The sequence below is a fragment of the Columba livia genome, chromosome 4 (assembly GCF_036013475.1).
Source record: "Columba livia isolate bColLiv1 breed racing homer chromosome 4, bColLiv1.pat.W.v2, whole genome shotgun sequence".
NCBI classification, from domain to species: Eukaryota; Metazoa; Chordata; class Aves; order Columbiformes; family Columbidae; genus Columba; species Columba livia.
In genome coordinates, this window is record NC_088605.1 from 59,941,082 (window position 1) to 59,958,483 (window position 17,402).

General features: G+C 39.6%; 1 protein-coding gene across 4 annotated transcripts in view; it reads left to right on the plus strand.

Annotated features, from left to right (window-relative positions):
- The first annotated feature begins 337 nt into the window (after positions 1 to 337).
- Positions 338 to 17,402, plus strand: part of ELF2 (E74 like ETS transcription factor 2) — a 38,080-nt gene continuing 21,015 nt past the window's right edge. Inside the window, exons 1-3 of one of the 4 annotated variants that reach the window (XM_065062027.1) lie at positions 351 to 493; positions 7,933 to 8,127; positions 9,061 to 9,226. In XM_065062027.1, the coding sequence (XP_064918099.1) occupies positions 8,056 to 8,127; positions 9,061 to 9,226 (238 nt within the window). In that variant the 5' untranslated portion in view covers positions 351 to 493; positions 7,933 to 8,055. Of the gene's footprint in view, positions 494 to 7,932; positions 8,128 to 9,060; positions 9,227 to 14,265; positions 14,362 to 17,402 lie in introns of those variants that run through there. The other 3 variants (XM_065062032.1, XM_065062029.1, XM_065062031.1) reach the window with 3 other exon arrangements.

Consider the following 17,402-nt stretch of genomic DNA (forward strand, 5'->3'; position numbering starts at 1 on the left):
ACAGCTCACTCTCTTCGGTATCGAAATTAATTGCAGGAAACAATCACCTCCCTGGGGCTGCGCGCAAACGGCGGGAGAGGTTTTTTGGAAGGAGGTAACTGTTCGCCCTTTCCTGACGCTGAGCGCCGCCGAGGCCCCGTCTGCCAGGGGCTGGTTCGCTTCAGCGCTGGGCGCGGAGCCCCGCACCCCCGGCAGCGGGAGCCGCGCAGCCCCGCCGGCCGGGCCGCTCCCACCGCCGCTCCCGCGGAGCCTCCGCCGGGCCCGTGCGCAGGCGCGGGTTGGCCGCGCATGCCCGCAGCGCCCCCGCGCGCCGGGAGGCGCGAGCATGTGCAGAGGCGGCGGCGGCGCGGGGGGGGCCGGGCCGGGCAGGTTGCGCCGCTGCGCCCGCCCCTCCCGCCGCGGGGCGGCCCTGGCTCTGCCCGGGCGGCGCCCACCGCCGCCTGCTGCCGGCCCGGGCGGGCGACGGACGCGGCCTCCGGGGCGCACGGACACGGTAAGGGCGCGGCGCCGGCTCCTGCCGCCGCGGCGGGCGGGACGGGCGCTGACAGGCGGCCCTGCGAGGGAGGGAGGGAGGGAGGGAGGGAGAGAGGGGCTGAGCGGGCGGCCGCGCTGCGAGGGGGGCGCGGGACCCGCCCGGCCCGGAGGCGGCCGCCGGGGAGTGTGTGACGGTCGCGGGGCGCTGGCCCGGGCGTTGCTCTGGCGGCACCCCCGGCCCCCCCTCCCCAGCTGCACTTTCGGTTTCGCGCGGGGCTCGGAGCGGCCGTTGGGCCGTCCCGCTGCCCCCGCTCCCCGCCCCGCGCTGCCGCCCGCCGGCCGAGCGGGCGTTGGGGGCGGCGGGCGGTTCCCGGCGGCTGTCATGGTAAACACGGCCCCGAGGCGGCCGCGGCCTGGCGGGCCGGGCCCCGCAGCCCCTCCCGGGCCGGGCAGCGCCGCGGGGGCAGCGCCTTGTTTACACAGGGCGTCGGAGAACATGGCAGTCACCGGCTGTCATGCGTGGGGCAGCCCCGCCGGCCTGCAGCCTCCCCTCCGCCCCTAAAGCGCCCTGCGCCTTGCTCCGGCTGCACCCTTGCTGAACAGCTTAAGTCTGGCAAATTTTTGATTGCACTTCACCGTGCCTGTAGAATGTTGTACTGGGTTAGCTCTGGTGTTTGTGTTTATCTGTTGTTGCCTTTTTGGATGTGTTCTCTCATGGATTTTCTTTTTCCCACTTAAGTAATTCAGTTCTTCATTCTGCATGTTCCCTCCGTTTACGGCTAGTCGCTGTCATGTTCCTTGCGACTTTTTTTAACCATTTAACTTCTTTAGCAAAGACTGCTAAAGCTTACCAACTGACAGTATAAAAACAGTCCATCTGTGATAAGATTTCCCCATCTGCTGAGTTCGTCTCTTGTCAGGCTTTGAAGCTGCCTTCCTTCTGAGTGTGCTGATAATTGTTTACCTTTGCAATTTAATCGTAAAGCTTTTTGGCACTTTGATTAGTGGGTGTGCATCAGACTTGGAGAGCTTCCTAGTTAGTCAAGACAAACACGGTGAAATAAAGTTGACCCCAGGGATATCCGGGTATAAGCATTATTCTCGAGACTTGTAAAAGCGATGCTCTAATGATAAAATTTGAAAGCAATTCAGATGTTTCTGTGGCCTAAAAAAAACCCCAGAATTAGAAATAGCATGTTTGCATGTTTTGTGCTAGAACTTTGAAATGACACAAAAGTAGTTCCTCCCTTTCCCCTCACTTAATCTCTGATAGTGGACAGGATCAGTTGCTTTGGAAGGCTTCTGGGAACAGCATAGTTACTTTGTATGGCATCCTCTTTCTGTCTCTCATGATTCAGTAATATCTGGTTCAGAAGGTCCTGTGGACTGTAGCTGCATCTTTGTGTTTAATAGTTGTGTAAGCTATTCAGGGGCTTTTCCTCCATAAAGCTGTCTAACTTAAATATTACAACTTACTCTTTTGACCTCTAAGAATATCCTATAAAATGAATTACACAGCTTTCGTTTGTGTTTTGTTTTGAATGTGCACCCTCACTATGTTATTTAGTCTGTATTTACTCTTTTATTATGTAAAACGATGAATAATTGCGCTCTACTGTGGCTTGTGGGGGAGTGGAAGTGGATGTTAAGGACCAACAATTGACACACTGGAAAGAAGAGTGCTGATGCAAGCAGGGGTACGGGTTTGAGACTTCTGTCAGAGGAAAGAGAAGGCTTCAGGGGATCTTTAAATAGAGAGCAGTGGGAAGAGAGCCTGTTAATATGATGAAATACGGGAATGTCCAGGAGAAGCCTGCAGGAGCCACAAAGCTTTTTGCAGAACGTTAATAGTTTTTCAGTTATTATAAACTATTATGTTTTTGGGCTCATCAGCTTTAGCTATTTCAGAGTTTCAGAGCAAACTCTGGATGGTCAGATTACAAAATTAAATATGTATGGAAGGAGTTACTAGTTTCATACTGGATTTGGTACGTCATTAATTGGATACAGTGTGATAGTTTCTGTGTATTCAGCAATAAAATTATTGTCTTGTTGTATGTAAACTTCTGAAGTATGATGTGGCCAGGAATAATTATTTTGACAATTCCTGATCTTGTTTTCCTTTTCTACAATTTTTAGGGATTCATGTAATTTATAAGGTACTATAAACTGCACGGATTTTCTGTTTTGTTCCCCTGATGTTGTGGATGCAAAGGTTTGCTCTCTATCACCTTGAGTGTACCCCCGATTCTTTAGCTATTTACAAGGTTTTTTTGATTTTCCGTCAGCTTTTGCAGTAACTTGGTTTTTCAGATTTAGACTCATTCTGAGTTTCAAAAATAAAAAAGTTAATTCACCATTTCTTCTGCAAATACCAGTGTGAATCAGTTAGCCAGCGCTGTAAAAAGTAGCTGGGAAGATGTCTTTAAAAGGAAGTTTCAGTTGGCATAAAATTTTTATTTTCTAGGATGTGCTATGAGCAGTTTACATGTATCAGAGTGACAGTGACATTCACTGGTATGATTGAGGTGCTGCCTATGCAAGACCACCTTTCTACCCTTAGGAAGCCTTGTTAGAGTCACTGGGATTCCTCGGTGATCTTGATCTGTGCATTTCTGTACGTATAACTAATTTAATTTTCAAGCTGACTTCCGTAGCTTTTTTTTTTTTTTTTTTTGATTAAACCAAAGAAAGGCCTTTTTGAAAAAAGTTGTGTGTGATGCTGCTGCTGGCTGCAGTCCCACTCTTGTGGTTGCATCTGTGTAGGCATCCGCGTAAATCTCTCCTCAGGATTTGGGATGCCAGCTGAATAAAAGAGGGACATTGTTCCGAGTACTCTTAGGTTTCTTCTGAGTGCTGTGGGAGCAGCTGCCTCTTGTCACTGCTGCCCCATCTTCTGCATGTTTGTCTTGTTTTCATGTGGGGGTATGAGTGTCTACGTATTTTTTTTTTTTCCAAGCATTGATTTTGTTTGTTTGTTTGTTTTATAATTTAAATAAAAGTGTACTAAAACCATCCACAGATTTATGTTTAGTATTTTGTTTTGAAGCCAGTCCTAAGTAACTTCACTTTGAGTCTGGCCTAGTAGAGGTGACGCTCTGCCATCTTTTTGACACTGTTTCTTCAATAATTATTTTTAATTCTGTTGAGCTGCATGTTTGCTTCTCTATAAATTCAATAGGCAGTTATACACAGGGGATAGATTTAAGATTCTGGTTTTTGTGTGACTACTATGCATTCATCACAGCTCTGCTTTGCAGTGGGTTTGGATAAACCCTCTCCGGTCGCTGCTGAAAACGTAAAAGGACGGTTTGGATTTCTTATAGGCAGACACTTGTATACATGTAGGCCGTATAAAGATAATATTAAATACATTAATAAACTGTGTGGTATTCTGCAGCCTTTATGACAAGAGCCCTGTAGCCTCTGAACACCTACATACTGTAATTGGTCTTCTTGCCCAGTGAAAACTGTATCAAAAACTTGAATCTTTGTTGTGTCTTTTGTAGCGGTAAACAGACACTTCTTGCTGTTGAGGCAAAGAATGTGGCTTCAGTATTCAGACTTGTAGTTTTGTTTTTTTTGAGGGTGGGAGCACGTAGACTTACTTTTATTTTCTCATGAGATAGGTATAAAACTAATGGATGACACAGCAAAGCTGTTTTCCCTATAATAAGGGATATTCCGTCTGTTTCAGAACTACTTTCTGCATTTTCCATGAGCAGGAAGAACAGGAGTGGATGTCAGATCTGTAACAAAATTACTCGGTCATCTCTTTTGGAAATATTAGTTGTTTTTTTTTTCCGCTCTGATGTAGTTTCATATCTTGCTTTGTTGTATGCACATGTCCAGAGGGGAATTAATTTTGTAGTGGGGTTTTTGTGTGTGTGCGTGCGGGCTTTTCTTTCTTTTATTTTTTCTTAAGTCTTCATGTTGTTCTGTAATTCAAAAATGGTCGTATGTTGAACTTGCTTCTAAGCTGGCTAATTGTATCACTGAGGATAACTTGGTTTCTTACAAACCTGAATTCTCTCTTCCTTTAAGAATCGAATTGTCTTTTGGCCTTTTTGTCTCAGCCTTGGGAAACGTGAATTTTGGAACTGATTTCTGCACGTGGCTGGGCAGTCTCTTCCTTTTACAGAAGTCAGATTGGTTGTGACTTGCTAGGGAGGGGGTGGGGAACTGATTCAGTATTCTACTGAAATTTGAAGGAGGAGGAGTGAAAAGGCTTCCATGAGGACAAGCTGCTTGGAGAATGGGAAGACTGCAAACACTTGGCTGCTTCATTTAGAAGCGTGCGTCTGCTGGAGTCTTATATACGCTTGGGTGTGTTTGTGTGTTTGTTTTAACTTAAAACTTCTAAACCAGAATGAACTGAAACTCTTTTTTAAGTTCCCACTGGCTGGCCAGCGGGTTTGCCTTTTTTCCCCACTCTGTCAGGTTTTTGAAGAGGTTGCTGAATATCAAGGCTCTTGGTATGAAGTTCAAATCCTGTTATATAAAGACTCTGAGTCTTTCATATATTCCTTGCCTAGACTGTTCCATGACATCAGTTCAAAGATAGTGTCCTTTTGATGAATGCTAAGATTTAGCATCTTACTCATTCTTCTGTGTGTTTTCCCTTGTACAGTTCTTACTATGAATTACTGCAGGAACTGGAAAATGAGGATTATCATTTATGTTCGAGCATTGCCCTGTCTTCACTTGTGTAGGTAATTGGTAATTCATATAGAGATAAATCAGCGCAAAAGTCATCAGAGCTTCTTGTAACCTAGGAGATGAAGAAATAGTTTTTTTGACATAATCTGATCTAGTACACAGTATTAAGTGTTTTCAGTTGCTACATTTTGGCAGCTGTTTTGCCACCTCTGTGGGGTTGTAGTACATAAAATACGAACATAGAGTACACCTGGTCTAGTATATGATTGTTTATTTGCATTAATATACTGCATGAGAGCTAAATTAGCTTTGTGACGTTCTTAAGCTATGCAAAGGTACTACATGAAGCGCTGTATGTTCTTACATAGATATAAGTCTGAGTTGCAGGAATAATGCTGATTTTTGAAATTGGTTGGAGGCTGTGCTTCCAAACTTGGATACAGTTTGCATTATTTGGACTTCTCTTTTGGGTCATGGTTGCTTAGCAGTATCCAACTAACAAGGATATAGATGGAAAACTGTAGAAAAGGAAAAAGTCTGTTTCCAGTAAAAGCGATTTTTCTTCCCCCCCACCCCCTTTCTGATGGATTAGTTTATTGTATTCATAAACTGCTGCTTTTCTACGTTATGTATTTTTAAATTCAAAAAGACTTTTGAAATAATATGGTAGTTGATAGGCAGATAAGGAGTAGGCTTTTTGTGCTAAAAGCCTAGAAGGTGACAGGTGTGTATGGCTCCAAGGATGCTTGTTAACTGCTTTCCAGCTTGAATCTTGTTTGGTGAGCAGTGGAGGTCTTTGCTTTCTTATTTATCCAGGAAAATATTGGTAATCAAAAAGTGATGCCAGCTTTACAAATGAAACAGTGGAAAATAAAGTATTGCTGTGTTCCGTTGTGGATTCTTTTTTTTTTGTGCTATTACAAGTGGAATGGTTTTAGGTACGTGTCATGCCTTCTCATGTCGAGTGCCTGTGTAAGCAACAAGTGTTAATTTTTTTTTTCTAAATTGCGTTTTTTTTTTCCTTTCTTTTGGGATGTATATTGTGCTTATTCTGCCACTACTATGACAGTGATTTAAGATGATCTCATATTCTTCAGCTTTATTTCATGAGGATTAGTTGCCTAGAAGGCTGCTGTTGGAATTCATTCTACTTTTTGTGTGTAAGGGTAAAAAATATGAATATCTTATTCTGTTGTGTCAGGTTGGTTTATTTGATTATTTATTTATTTATTTATTTTTGTTTGGTGTGTTTTTGTAGTAATCTGCCATTCAGGGTTTGGCTGCTGACTTTTTATTCTAAGTTGATATGGCAACGTAAATGATGTCTTTCTGAGCATATTTTTATGGCATGCTGAAGGATCCTTAATACCTTGATATATTATACTTTTTAAAGAGCTTTTGCATAGCATTTTTTGTTGTTGTTGACTTTATTGCTTAGTTGATATCCAGTTAGGGAGAACAGTAATTTTAATTTTTACTAGTATACCTAAGCTATTATGCATATAGAGATTTCCATGTCTATAGGAGACCCAGTTGCTCTGCATGAATCTGACTTAGCTCTTCCTTGTATGCGCAGTATTAATTTAGTTTAAGCTGACTGCTTGCTATTGAAAAGCAGGCTTACGGAGTTTACCCACTGGAGTAGTAACTGTAAAGTTTTTTCTTCAGTGTGTGTTGGAAGATCCTGTTTTCTTGCAGACCTCTGTGCTGGCTTACTAAATTGATGGATTTTATTAAAAATGTTGGGCTGAGTTCTGTGTTCTGTTACAAAGGATTGATCTCAGTGGAGTTACTCGCAAGGGTAATTGATATCAGATTGGGTTCTTAGGTCTCACGTGGAATATGTGCTTTCTGTTGTACAACTAAGAAGCCAAACTTCTTAGTTTGCATCTTGAAGTAGTAAACTGCTCCTCACAGCCCAAGGTTTATGAACACAGATTATTTGTCTCTTCCAAAGACAGGATGTGAGTAATAATATTTATTCAGAATAAATAAATAGCAGTTGTTTAGAAACAAAGCTCTGCTGTTAATCTAGTTTTAAAGAAATTCACAAAGATGGAGGTTATATATCTTTAGAAGTTCAATGAGTCCATGGCATACGCAGTTCAAGGCATTATGATGTGGAACTACTATTTGTTTGACTCATAAGAATTTATTCTCTAGCGAAAAAAAAAAAAAAGGGAACTGCTACAATACTTTTTGTTTCAAAGAAGACAGTAGATTAGAAATCAGGTGTGTATTTGTGAGATGTGTATTACATGCGCATTGCTTTAAAAAGGCAGTGTCTTTGAAAGCTTTATGACACTAGTTATGAAATTGTATAAAACTGTAGCTTTGTGAAATTACTATGAAAGTAATAGAACAAAGAAGAAAATGTAATTTAAAAAACCCCTTCTAATTTAATAAGAAAACAGTGACTTTAGAAAAGCTGTATTAACTTAAACCTATGTATGTCTCAGAAAGTTAGTTGATGTTTGACTCAGTGAAAAACTAATGATTTTGGATGACAGAAAATATATAAGGATATTATTTGTTTTTAAAATTGTGTGAAAATTAACAAATTGTAAAGAACCAAACTGAAATTGTTTTATTTTAGTATTAAAAATTAGTGTTAAACTTGTGTTGTATGGCAGTATTCAGTGTTAACTTTACCAAGGTCAGCATATTCTGTCACATCTGTTGCGTTCACTGATGCTGTCTTTTGCTGTGGGGGTGTGTAGCATGCAGTAGCTTTCATAAGTGTTGGAAGACTTTTGAATGTAAACTATGCGAATAACTTCAAATTATTTTGTGTTTCAGCCACCTCTGCCTAGCTGTTTAACTGAAGTGGATTGTGAATTTAAGCCTTTGATAACCTCAGGCTATCAACATTACTGTCTTCGGCATAGATAACAGCTCTCAAAGCTCTTCAGGGGATGCACCATGACATCAGCAGTGATTGACACTGGAGGCCCTGGCCTGGAGTTTGACAGCAATGGCATAAAAAATCAAGAGGTTAGAAAAATAAATAGCGTTTATTTACTAACAAACTTTACACCTTTTATCACCATTTGAAAGAAAAATTCACTGTGAAATTGCTGTGAAAGCAACTGAAATGGACTAGAGATTTTTGTGTAAGAAGAAAGAGAGCAGCCCATTTTTCAAATATTTTTTATTAGAAGATTTTACTATCACAGAGAAGTAGAAGCAGTAAGTTTTGAAGTTTGCAGTACAACTGTAGGCTGCGTTTACAAAATTAAATTCTATACTAAATATCTCTTTAAAGCAAAGATTTCCGGTGTGTCTTGAGGTGTAGAATGAAATGAGCAGAACAATACAAGGATGGTTTTCAAAGTTAGCCAATGCAATGTATTTGCAATAACATTCTACTATCTTGTAGCTTGTAGTAAATTGAAACTGGCAGTGTTCCACTTCTTAACAGATTTAATCTCTTACAGACATTTTGATCCTTAAATAAGTAGAGATAGGCATATGGGCTTTGAAGTAGCCAGTTCTTTTGTGATAACTTAGATCTTAATCCAAAACATGAGTCTTCATAAGATACAGGTCAGATATAGGTATGTTGCAGTACACACACGAAGCCTTGATTACATTTCATGGACCAGAGGGAGAAGAAACACCTCCCACAGCTGAATGTCATAATTAGAAATCTTGCTGTTTTCCCAATATCTTAAAGCTGTCTGATGCTTTAAATTTTAAGTGCTTGAAATCAGGAAAATGTCCTTGAGATTCAGGAAGGTCACTCAGGTGGATGATAAGCTACCTTTTATTGTTTTTAATCTCTTGCTTTAGAAGAAAGTTCCCTTGAAAGTCTTTGAAATTATCATCATTATTCCATAAAATATGTAAGAACATAAGAGGAAAATATCGATGTAGAGTTCAACAGTGCACTGTTTAGAGTGATTTTTTTTTTTTTTCTTTCTGTAGGAAAATGAGCCAGTGTCTGAATTCCCCGCAGTGATTGTGGAGCCAGTTCCTAGTGCCAGACTAGAACAGGGTTACGCTGCTCAGGTCCTGGTTTATGATGACGAGACTTACCTGATGCAAGATGTAGCAGAGGAACAAGAAATTGAGACTGAAACTGTGGAAACAGGTAGACTTATTTAATTTTTTGTTTTTTTTTTCCATGAGATTTTCTTACTTTTGGAAGTCTGTGAGGAACGTGACTTTGTATTTACCCACAGGATGGAGATCCTGACCTGGGTTCACATCTCTTCTCTCTAAACTTAGTCTTACTTAGTCTTCAGTGGTGAGGGAGTTGAGGCCTGACAGAGTTGAGGCTTGGCAGGTAAAAATGTCTCCTTAGGTTTAGAGTGCTGTGCTGTAACGCCATGTATTCTCAAGAGTAGCCAGATCTTCATTAACGTCTTTGTTATCTGCTTCTGCAGGGGGTTGACAAGACAACTGCACTTGGAGTTTTTAAAAATCAGCTAAGCCAGGCAGCTGGTTAGAATTTAGTTTTACAATGTGTCTGAGCCAACTAACTGCAGGGCAGCAGGCAATATAGAGTGTGTTTCTCTCTTTACTGTTTTCCAAATCTTCCCCCTTCCTGGGAGCTCTGTCCCTTGCTATCCTGCCCTTTGGGTCCAAGAGCAGTTTAGTGGCAGGTTTAGTGCTGGTTTAGTGGCAGGAGCGTGTGTCTGGGGGGAATGGAGTTGGATTGTCCTTTTATGAGCGAAGTGTCTGACAGATTGAAATTAACATAGCTATATGGTAAAATAACAAGTTACGAATGAAGAAAGGAGTAGAGCTTAGGTGTTAAAGCAGCTGACCTATTCAGACATAAGTGTGTATCTTCCTGTACACCTCTCCAAAGAATGCCATCAGGAGCTTTGAACTTTGTGAGAGGGGCCCAAGTCTCTTTAAACTGTTGGAAGAAACAAAAGGTGTGCTCCTATGGGAGCTGAACGACATCTGACCGCCAGGCTGCTGCTGTGCTGTAGTTGCTGTTGTGCCTCCTGCTTGCTTTCTTGTGCTATTACGTATACTTGTTGAACTTTTTTTTCCCATTTCAGTATGCTAATTTTGCAAGAAAAAATAGCAGGGAAACCCTCAGCTGTTCTGTATTTTTGTTGGATTAACTTTCTGCTGGATTAGTGTGCTGACATGGCTCAGCCAAGGGCCTGATGAGTGCTGGGGTGGGGAAGTACCTGGAGCTGCAACCCAAGGGAGGATGGGTCGTGTTTGGCACTGGATACTGAACTGGTGAGGCCGCTCAACTAGAGCATGGGTAGCTTATGTTTTCATCCTTGGGCTTCCTAATTTAGAGTTTGAGTTTGGGTTCATTATGTCAGGCAAGCAAAATGAAGCTGACAGACTCCTCTCTCTTAACTTTTCGACTCAGGAAATACACTTGCATTCCCATCAGATTAGGTCGATTTACGTTCAGATTTATCCCTAAACAGTGTATGCAATTGCTTATACATGTTTCTGAATCTGGATGTTAATCTCCTGTAGCACTGCATCAAAAATCACGTGCATCAACTTTGTAAGATGTATGTGAACAAATGGTTCGGGTTTTGTGAGAATACTTGCAATTGCAGTTTACTCAAATATGCTTAGAATTAAATAAGCTAGTTAAAAGTTCAGCAAATTCAGGTAAATAAAATATATGGAATGTGTATTTTTCTTTTAAATTTCTGACTATGGTAATAAAACTGTTAAGGTGAGAAGTGAGGGTGTTCTTCCCAAGAAGCTGAGATTTGTAAATTAAACTTGGTTTGAAAACCTTTAAGAGCTTGTACTTTGAAGCCTTTTGGTTGGTTTTTAAACATTAAGTATGCTGTTTCTTGTAAGATTTTGGTAGATCAATGGCTAACAGAACAGTTCCTTTGGGATAAAGAGCTACTGCAAATGAACTCTGTTTTTAAGTATCATTCTATGACCACAATAAATTTGTGGAAATTACGATTTAAAACTTGTAGCTCTTCTGTGGAATTTTTTTTTTAAGCTACAGCTCAAACAGTCAATCATGTAGTAACTTCCAAATCTTGATATCTGATAGTACAGTCTTAAAATCTATAGGACAATTTACATAATGCTTTGGTGAGTTAAGATACGTGTCTTGTCTGCAGATAGTTTGGTGGGGTTTTTGCATGTGTTTTTTTAATTTCAAAATGACTTTCACTTTAATATGTCTTTAAAAAGGTAGTGCAACAACATAATAAAATATTAAAATCAGTTCAAATATTTAAAACCTTGTTTTAATAGTTTTGATATTAAAATTAAAGTGTGCTAAAAAGCCAATTTACAGTAGCATACAGGAGAAACAAAAATCTAATGAGAATTTTTAAAGCTACTAATGATTGTTATTGTTTGTGATTCCAAATGGTCTTTGGGGAGAGAGGTAATCTCCCTCTGCACAGCCTTTCTCATACTCCAACTTGTCATTAGTATTTTTATAGTGTACGTGCCATTAATCCGGTGCAGTTTTTGTGGCGGAAATGTGCATGACAGCAAGTGACAGTTCTGCACAGAACTTGTGTCTAGTGTGGGTGGAAGAAGTGCTTGGCTTGGCCTGTTCTGAGGGAGGCAGTCCTGTGGGGCACGTATTTTGACTGACAGGTTTTGGCACTGCCAAGTCTTCCCAAATTCATTGCTTATGCAGGGAGGTGAAATGGGTGGAGAGAAAGTACGAAGGCCCCAAGAAACATTCTTTCTGTTATGTGCCATTATTAGCGGTGAGTTGCAGGAGCATGAATCTGAGTGCGTTTTTTATATTTTATTTTTGTAGTGGAAGGGAAGAGATCCTGGGCTGTGGGTAGGGAGCAATTTGGTATTGGAGAGGTGATAAAAGGTGCCGTGCTAATGAGAAAGCAGACTAAAGCAGAAACAAGTAAAGAATGTATAAAAATGTTTATTTAAAGAGCATTTTAAGATGCTGATTTTATTAAGCACATACATATTATGCTAACGATCCTAATTTAAATAGGTGCAACAGTTTGAGTTCTGTGCATCTTGGAAGAAAAATGAATTGTTGTTAAATTAGAATCTGATTCTACTTCATAAATGTCAGAATTGCTACCAAAAAATTCACATTATTTGATAAATGTATAGTAGTTGCATCAAGAATGAGTAGACTTATTACCTTTTGTAGTTCTAGACTATACAGACAGCATGGTAAATACAAAAAACCCACCTTAAAGAAGCGTTGGTGGTATTTGAAGTGATAGCTACCCACATAATATAATCCATGCCCGGTTGTCAGTATCTCTACTGTTGGCTGTGGGCCTGATTTCTTTTTTTTTTTCTTGTGATGGTCCATTGGCAATTCCAGTGGATGCTGAATTACGTGCTTTTCAGTGTTACAACATATATATTCCAAGAGCCCCAAGCTACTTTGCAGTTAATTTCAAGTTGCATAATTTAGTAAACTGTAGCATTATTTTAACCTTCAGAATTAAGGATACTTTGTGATAAATGTAGTGGGGAAACTGATGTGGTAAAATTTAATTAGGACACTAAAGAGATGGTCTGTGCTGTGCATGGAGTCGTTCCATTTGTGGTTTGGTATTCTGTGACTGGTTTTGAGGCTGCGTGGTCTGCAAGGACTGTCAGTGCTGATCCAAGGGCAGAATCAGGACCCATAATGTTGTTTTGTATTAAACTTCTCACATTTATGAAACCACTATTCGAAGGACATAAGACATAGAATCGTTATAAATAACTATATCTATAAATATTGATGAATTTTTAGTCAATTCTAGTGGTATTTGGGTTTTTTGCGTGTCCGACTCCTTATGATCTGTTTCCCGCTAATCTATCTTGATTCGTTAATCAAGGATCATTAATTACAATTAATTCTTTAACCATAAAATTAATCCATTAACTGTAAAAGTAAGACCCAAGAGTCTTTTAACAAACCAGAAAGACTCAATGATTCAAGCTAGAGTTTTTCGTCCCCTGCCAGGAAAAATCTGTCTGTCTGCTTGGAATAGAAAAAAATCTTGATAAAGGAGTTTTCTAGGAAACCCAACATGTAAGCATTTTGATCTTTTCGGGTGACATATGACATTCTCAGTGGAAGTACTGAGTGCCTTTTAAAATGTCTGAGAAGGAAAGTATGAGCTTTAGATTGACATAGTGTTTCAATTTCTATTCCTATGTGTATGGTATTGTTCTTAGAAGCGGTAACTTTAGACTATTGAGGACTGAGTTACAGTCTGAAAATTTTGGTTACTGCAGCAGTGAAAGTGTATCCTAAACAATACATCCTTCTTAACATTTTTTTTTTATAATATCCACATTTTGTTGGCTTCCTTATCTGTCCTTAAAGTAATTAGCCCTTCAATTTTAGGATTTATTCAGCAAAACCTTTGTATTATAGTTTACATAACAGTAGAAGCTGCTGTTTTTAAAGCAACAGTCAGTCTCAAATTAACAGTTACTACAGGTCTGTTTGTCTGTCATGACATAGGACCTATGCGTAAAGTAGATGTGTATGTGTATTAATGGGGTAATCTAATTTTTGGATTTACCATATGTGCAGTGCTGATGGTACCACAGTCATGATCTGCACATCTTATACATGGATGAAGCCTAGTCTCCTAGTCAAATGAGTCATTAGATGAATATTTAAGTAGGATAATGCAGCTTTAAAAATGCTAAGTTATCTGCAACGTTGTCATTAAAATTGGTTAGTACTTTCTGAACTCCATACTCACCTCATGCCTGCACTGGTACTACTTTTCTTCTGTGTTACCTCACTGATGATGAATTAGCAAAACCAATGTTACTTGTTGTTTACAAATCTTGTTGAACAGTAGGCAGCTATTAAGCAAATGTTGCTGCAAAAGTAAAGCTTCAGCCCTATGAGAAGTACGCCAAAATCATTCTGCCAATGGAGACCCTGATTTAATTGATTCAGTCAATCTAACTTCTCATATTAACAGTATTTCCCACCCCTTCCTTATTTTTTTATTAATCATCAAAGCATCAAGTACAGGTTTGGCATTTTTTTTCCTCACAACTGTAAGATTAAAGAGGAAACAAAACTGCTGCTTTTGAGAAGTTAAGATACCATTTGACTTGTGAACTATCACATTTTTTTATTTGATGTTCCATCAGAAATCCTCCCTGTGGTGCAAGTTGAAAGCCTGTTTTAATTCTAAAAATGTTATTGCCACAGGGGGGTAGAAGATTGGCATGAAAAAATGGGGATCTGAAAATGAGCCCCTCCAGGATTATGATCTGATGGAAAAATGTTGATCTACAAAGACAACAATGATGGTATGTTTGTCCATAATCTCTTAATTCTTTTTTTTCCACCAGGAAGTTCAGTTGAAACTGCCATATAAATTGATAGCCATCCTTAAGGAGGGAGGAGGTTGAATAAACGAGTTTAACTTAACTCCTCCCCTAATTTAAACAAATGCATGAATAAAATGTGCATTTTTAGGTGAATCTTCTTTTACATAGTAAATTTCAGGTTATTACTTATATTGTTATCACTGTGGGAACCAGCTTTGTATAGCTACGTAAAGTCTTTAGTTATTATCTTTTCTTCTTTCTGCTTTTTTCTCTCTTCTCCCATTGTGATTAAAACTGCTTCCTTCTGACTTCTTTTATGTGAACTCGGCCCTGTGAACTCTTTTGCTTATCTGAGATAAGTTTTCATCAGTTGTTAACTATCGTATACTAAGAACTCAGTATTAGATCTGGTTAGAATCTTACCTTTGATTATGGCAATGTATGTAAGGGATAAACAGAACAACGTTAACATTCATTCTGTCACTCTGATTAAACTGCCTCTTACATTAAATGAGTTAACATGGACATCTGGTGTATGTTCTAGTAGTGCTGACATGTCCTGTTCATTGAACTTCTTTTCCTTACGCTGGTGGCTCGATGAGAATTTTTGAAGTGGAGAGCAGTTTGCTTTAGAAGACTGTGCTGACTACAAACAAGAGTTTGGGCATTCTAAAAACTTGATGAAACTCTCAGCTTAACTTGGTACTATCTTCATCAAAGAGCTAAGGTGGAGCCATGAGCTAGATAAAAGCAAGATAAAACTTGCATGCAGTACTTGCTCTAGTGGAAGAATTAGATGTCTGTAACACATTCATGGGTTAAGAATTTATCCTTTGAATGTGAGATAATTTTATTTTTGACACCCTGCTGCTGCTCTATCAGTGTGAGTTCTCACTCTGCCAAGAAATCCATTGCATTTTTGCTGGTTAAATATTGATGACAGCAAAACAAAATGATCCCCCTCTGGTTGCATGTGCTGTTGCATAGCACTCGGAGCAGTTGCGCCAAAGGCATATGCATCTGTTCTCAGTAACATTCTTAATTCCGAAACAAAATTCAGCCGCAACTTAAATTGTATGTCATCTTTGCTGGTGTTTCCTTTTCTGAGAAATTAATGAAAACAGCTGTGCAGCTGCTCAATGGCTGATAATATTTTTACATAACAGCAACAGCCTGGTTGTGGTGTCCAGTTCTTTCTAGATTTCAGGTTTCTGCCTCGTTGCGTTCAGTGCTCCATACTGAAAGAACACTGCAAGGCTAAGTATTTTGTAATAGTCTAATGTGACTACACCTTTCAGGGATAATTTTTGTTTTCTGAAGTTGATGTGAGACTAGTTGAATGGCCAGCTAGTATGGGCATTATGGGTTGGACTTCAGATGTACAGATGCACACCCTGAACTCCCAACTCCAGTTCCAACTGGGAGTGAAAAACTGTAGAATGTTACTATGAAGACTCAGCCACAGCATTTTACTAATTAAGCTGAAAATTTTTGTGGTTTGTGTCTTGAAATTAGAATGCAATATGACTTGCCCAAAACATCATGGTATGAGCACACAAGAGTTAGTGGTCTTTGTTGATCGAAATTATAGTGACAAACTTGAAAGCAATAATCTGTAAAGGTGATCTGCATATTAAGGGAGGTTGTAGTTGACAACAAATACTAGCATCACAATAAAGCCATATGTGTTTATAAATGTTCTCCTCAAAGATTCTCTGAGTTTATAGAACAGACATTTGTTGTTAGCAGAAAAGTCTTAAGAAATTGTAAATGTTAGGTGTTGAACAGAGAAATTGCTCAACAGTGGCATAGTTCATGTGTAAAATCATGTAATGTGCTATGCAAATACCTGATTTCTAATAATCTGCTAGGCTGCCTTGAAATAAAAGAATTTCACTGTAAGGCAGGGAAGTGCTTATATCAGTATTTCTCCTCAAGACAGCCAAGTTTTTCTCATTCTGCATTCACAAATAATAATGCTAGAATTTAGACACTTGTTATTCTGAATAACTGCTTTTCTGTTTGTCAGAGGTAGTATCAAATACTTTGCTTTTCTATGTGGAATTATTAATTGCCATATGAATAGTAATGGCCACCAGGATCCTAAGTCTGCTTAAAGGTGTAGATTGTGACAAACTCATGGCTTTGGTATTATTAGACTTCATATGGCATAGTCAAGAGGATAATGTTAGCATGGTCACTGATGCCTTTCCTCAGTATTTCCCTGCTTCCTCCAGGGATGCTTTGTGGTTATGTTACTGTTACTTTTGTAGTCTTCTACTTTGGAATCCACCGTGGATGGTAATGATGATGCTTATGATAAGTGCTTTATGATAAGTGCCTTTTCCCAGGGTAGCTTTGTTGCATTAGGATCCAACTGGAATCCTATGTGGCTAAAGCTAATTAAATACGCGTTTTCCCTTTTTTCTTCTTTCTGGTTCACAGTTTGCTGTCAGTGATGGGCAGTGGAAGAAAAAGGTGCCATTGGAACGTTGTACATTTAGCATTTCAAGTAACAAAGTTTGTGAAACAGTGTTCCAAGAGAACCTGCAGTCTATTACCAGAGAATGTTTTAAACATATTTGTCAGAATTGTGGGAAAGGAAACTTTGCATGGGCAACTATGGGAGAGGAGACTGACAGTTCCTCTCTAGCCACTGCGTGCTGTATTGAGGTCTGTTCAAGGAAGTGCTTAAGGTAATTGATAATTCCACTCCCATCCACTTCTGCAAATCTGCTGACACCTTTCCGTCTTTCATATTTTTAATTTAAACATTAGCTGTCTTGCATGCAATTATTCACATCCAGTTTTTTCTCTTGGGTTGTCTTTCACTTTTTCAGAATAATCACTACAAAGTTTATCTGGTGTATATTGCAAAGAAGAAGTGAAGCTTTTTTCCTTGAATGTAAACAACATTGTTCCTATCCCTTAAGAAAGAAAGCATGAGTGGATTGATATTTTACTCCTGTGTTTGTTCAAGTAGGGAGGTACAATTCACTTGGGTGTTTCTGTTGCCCAAC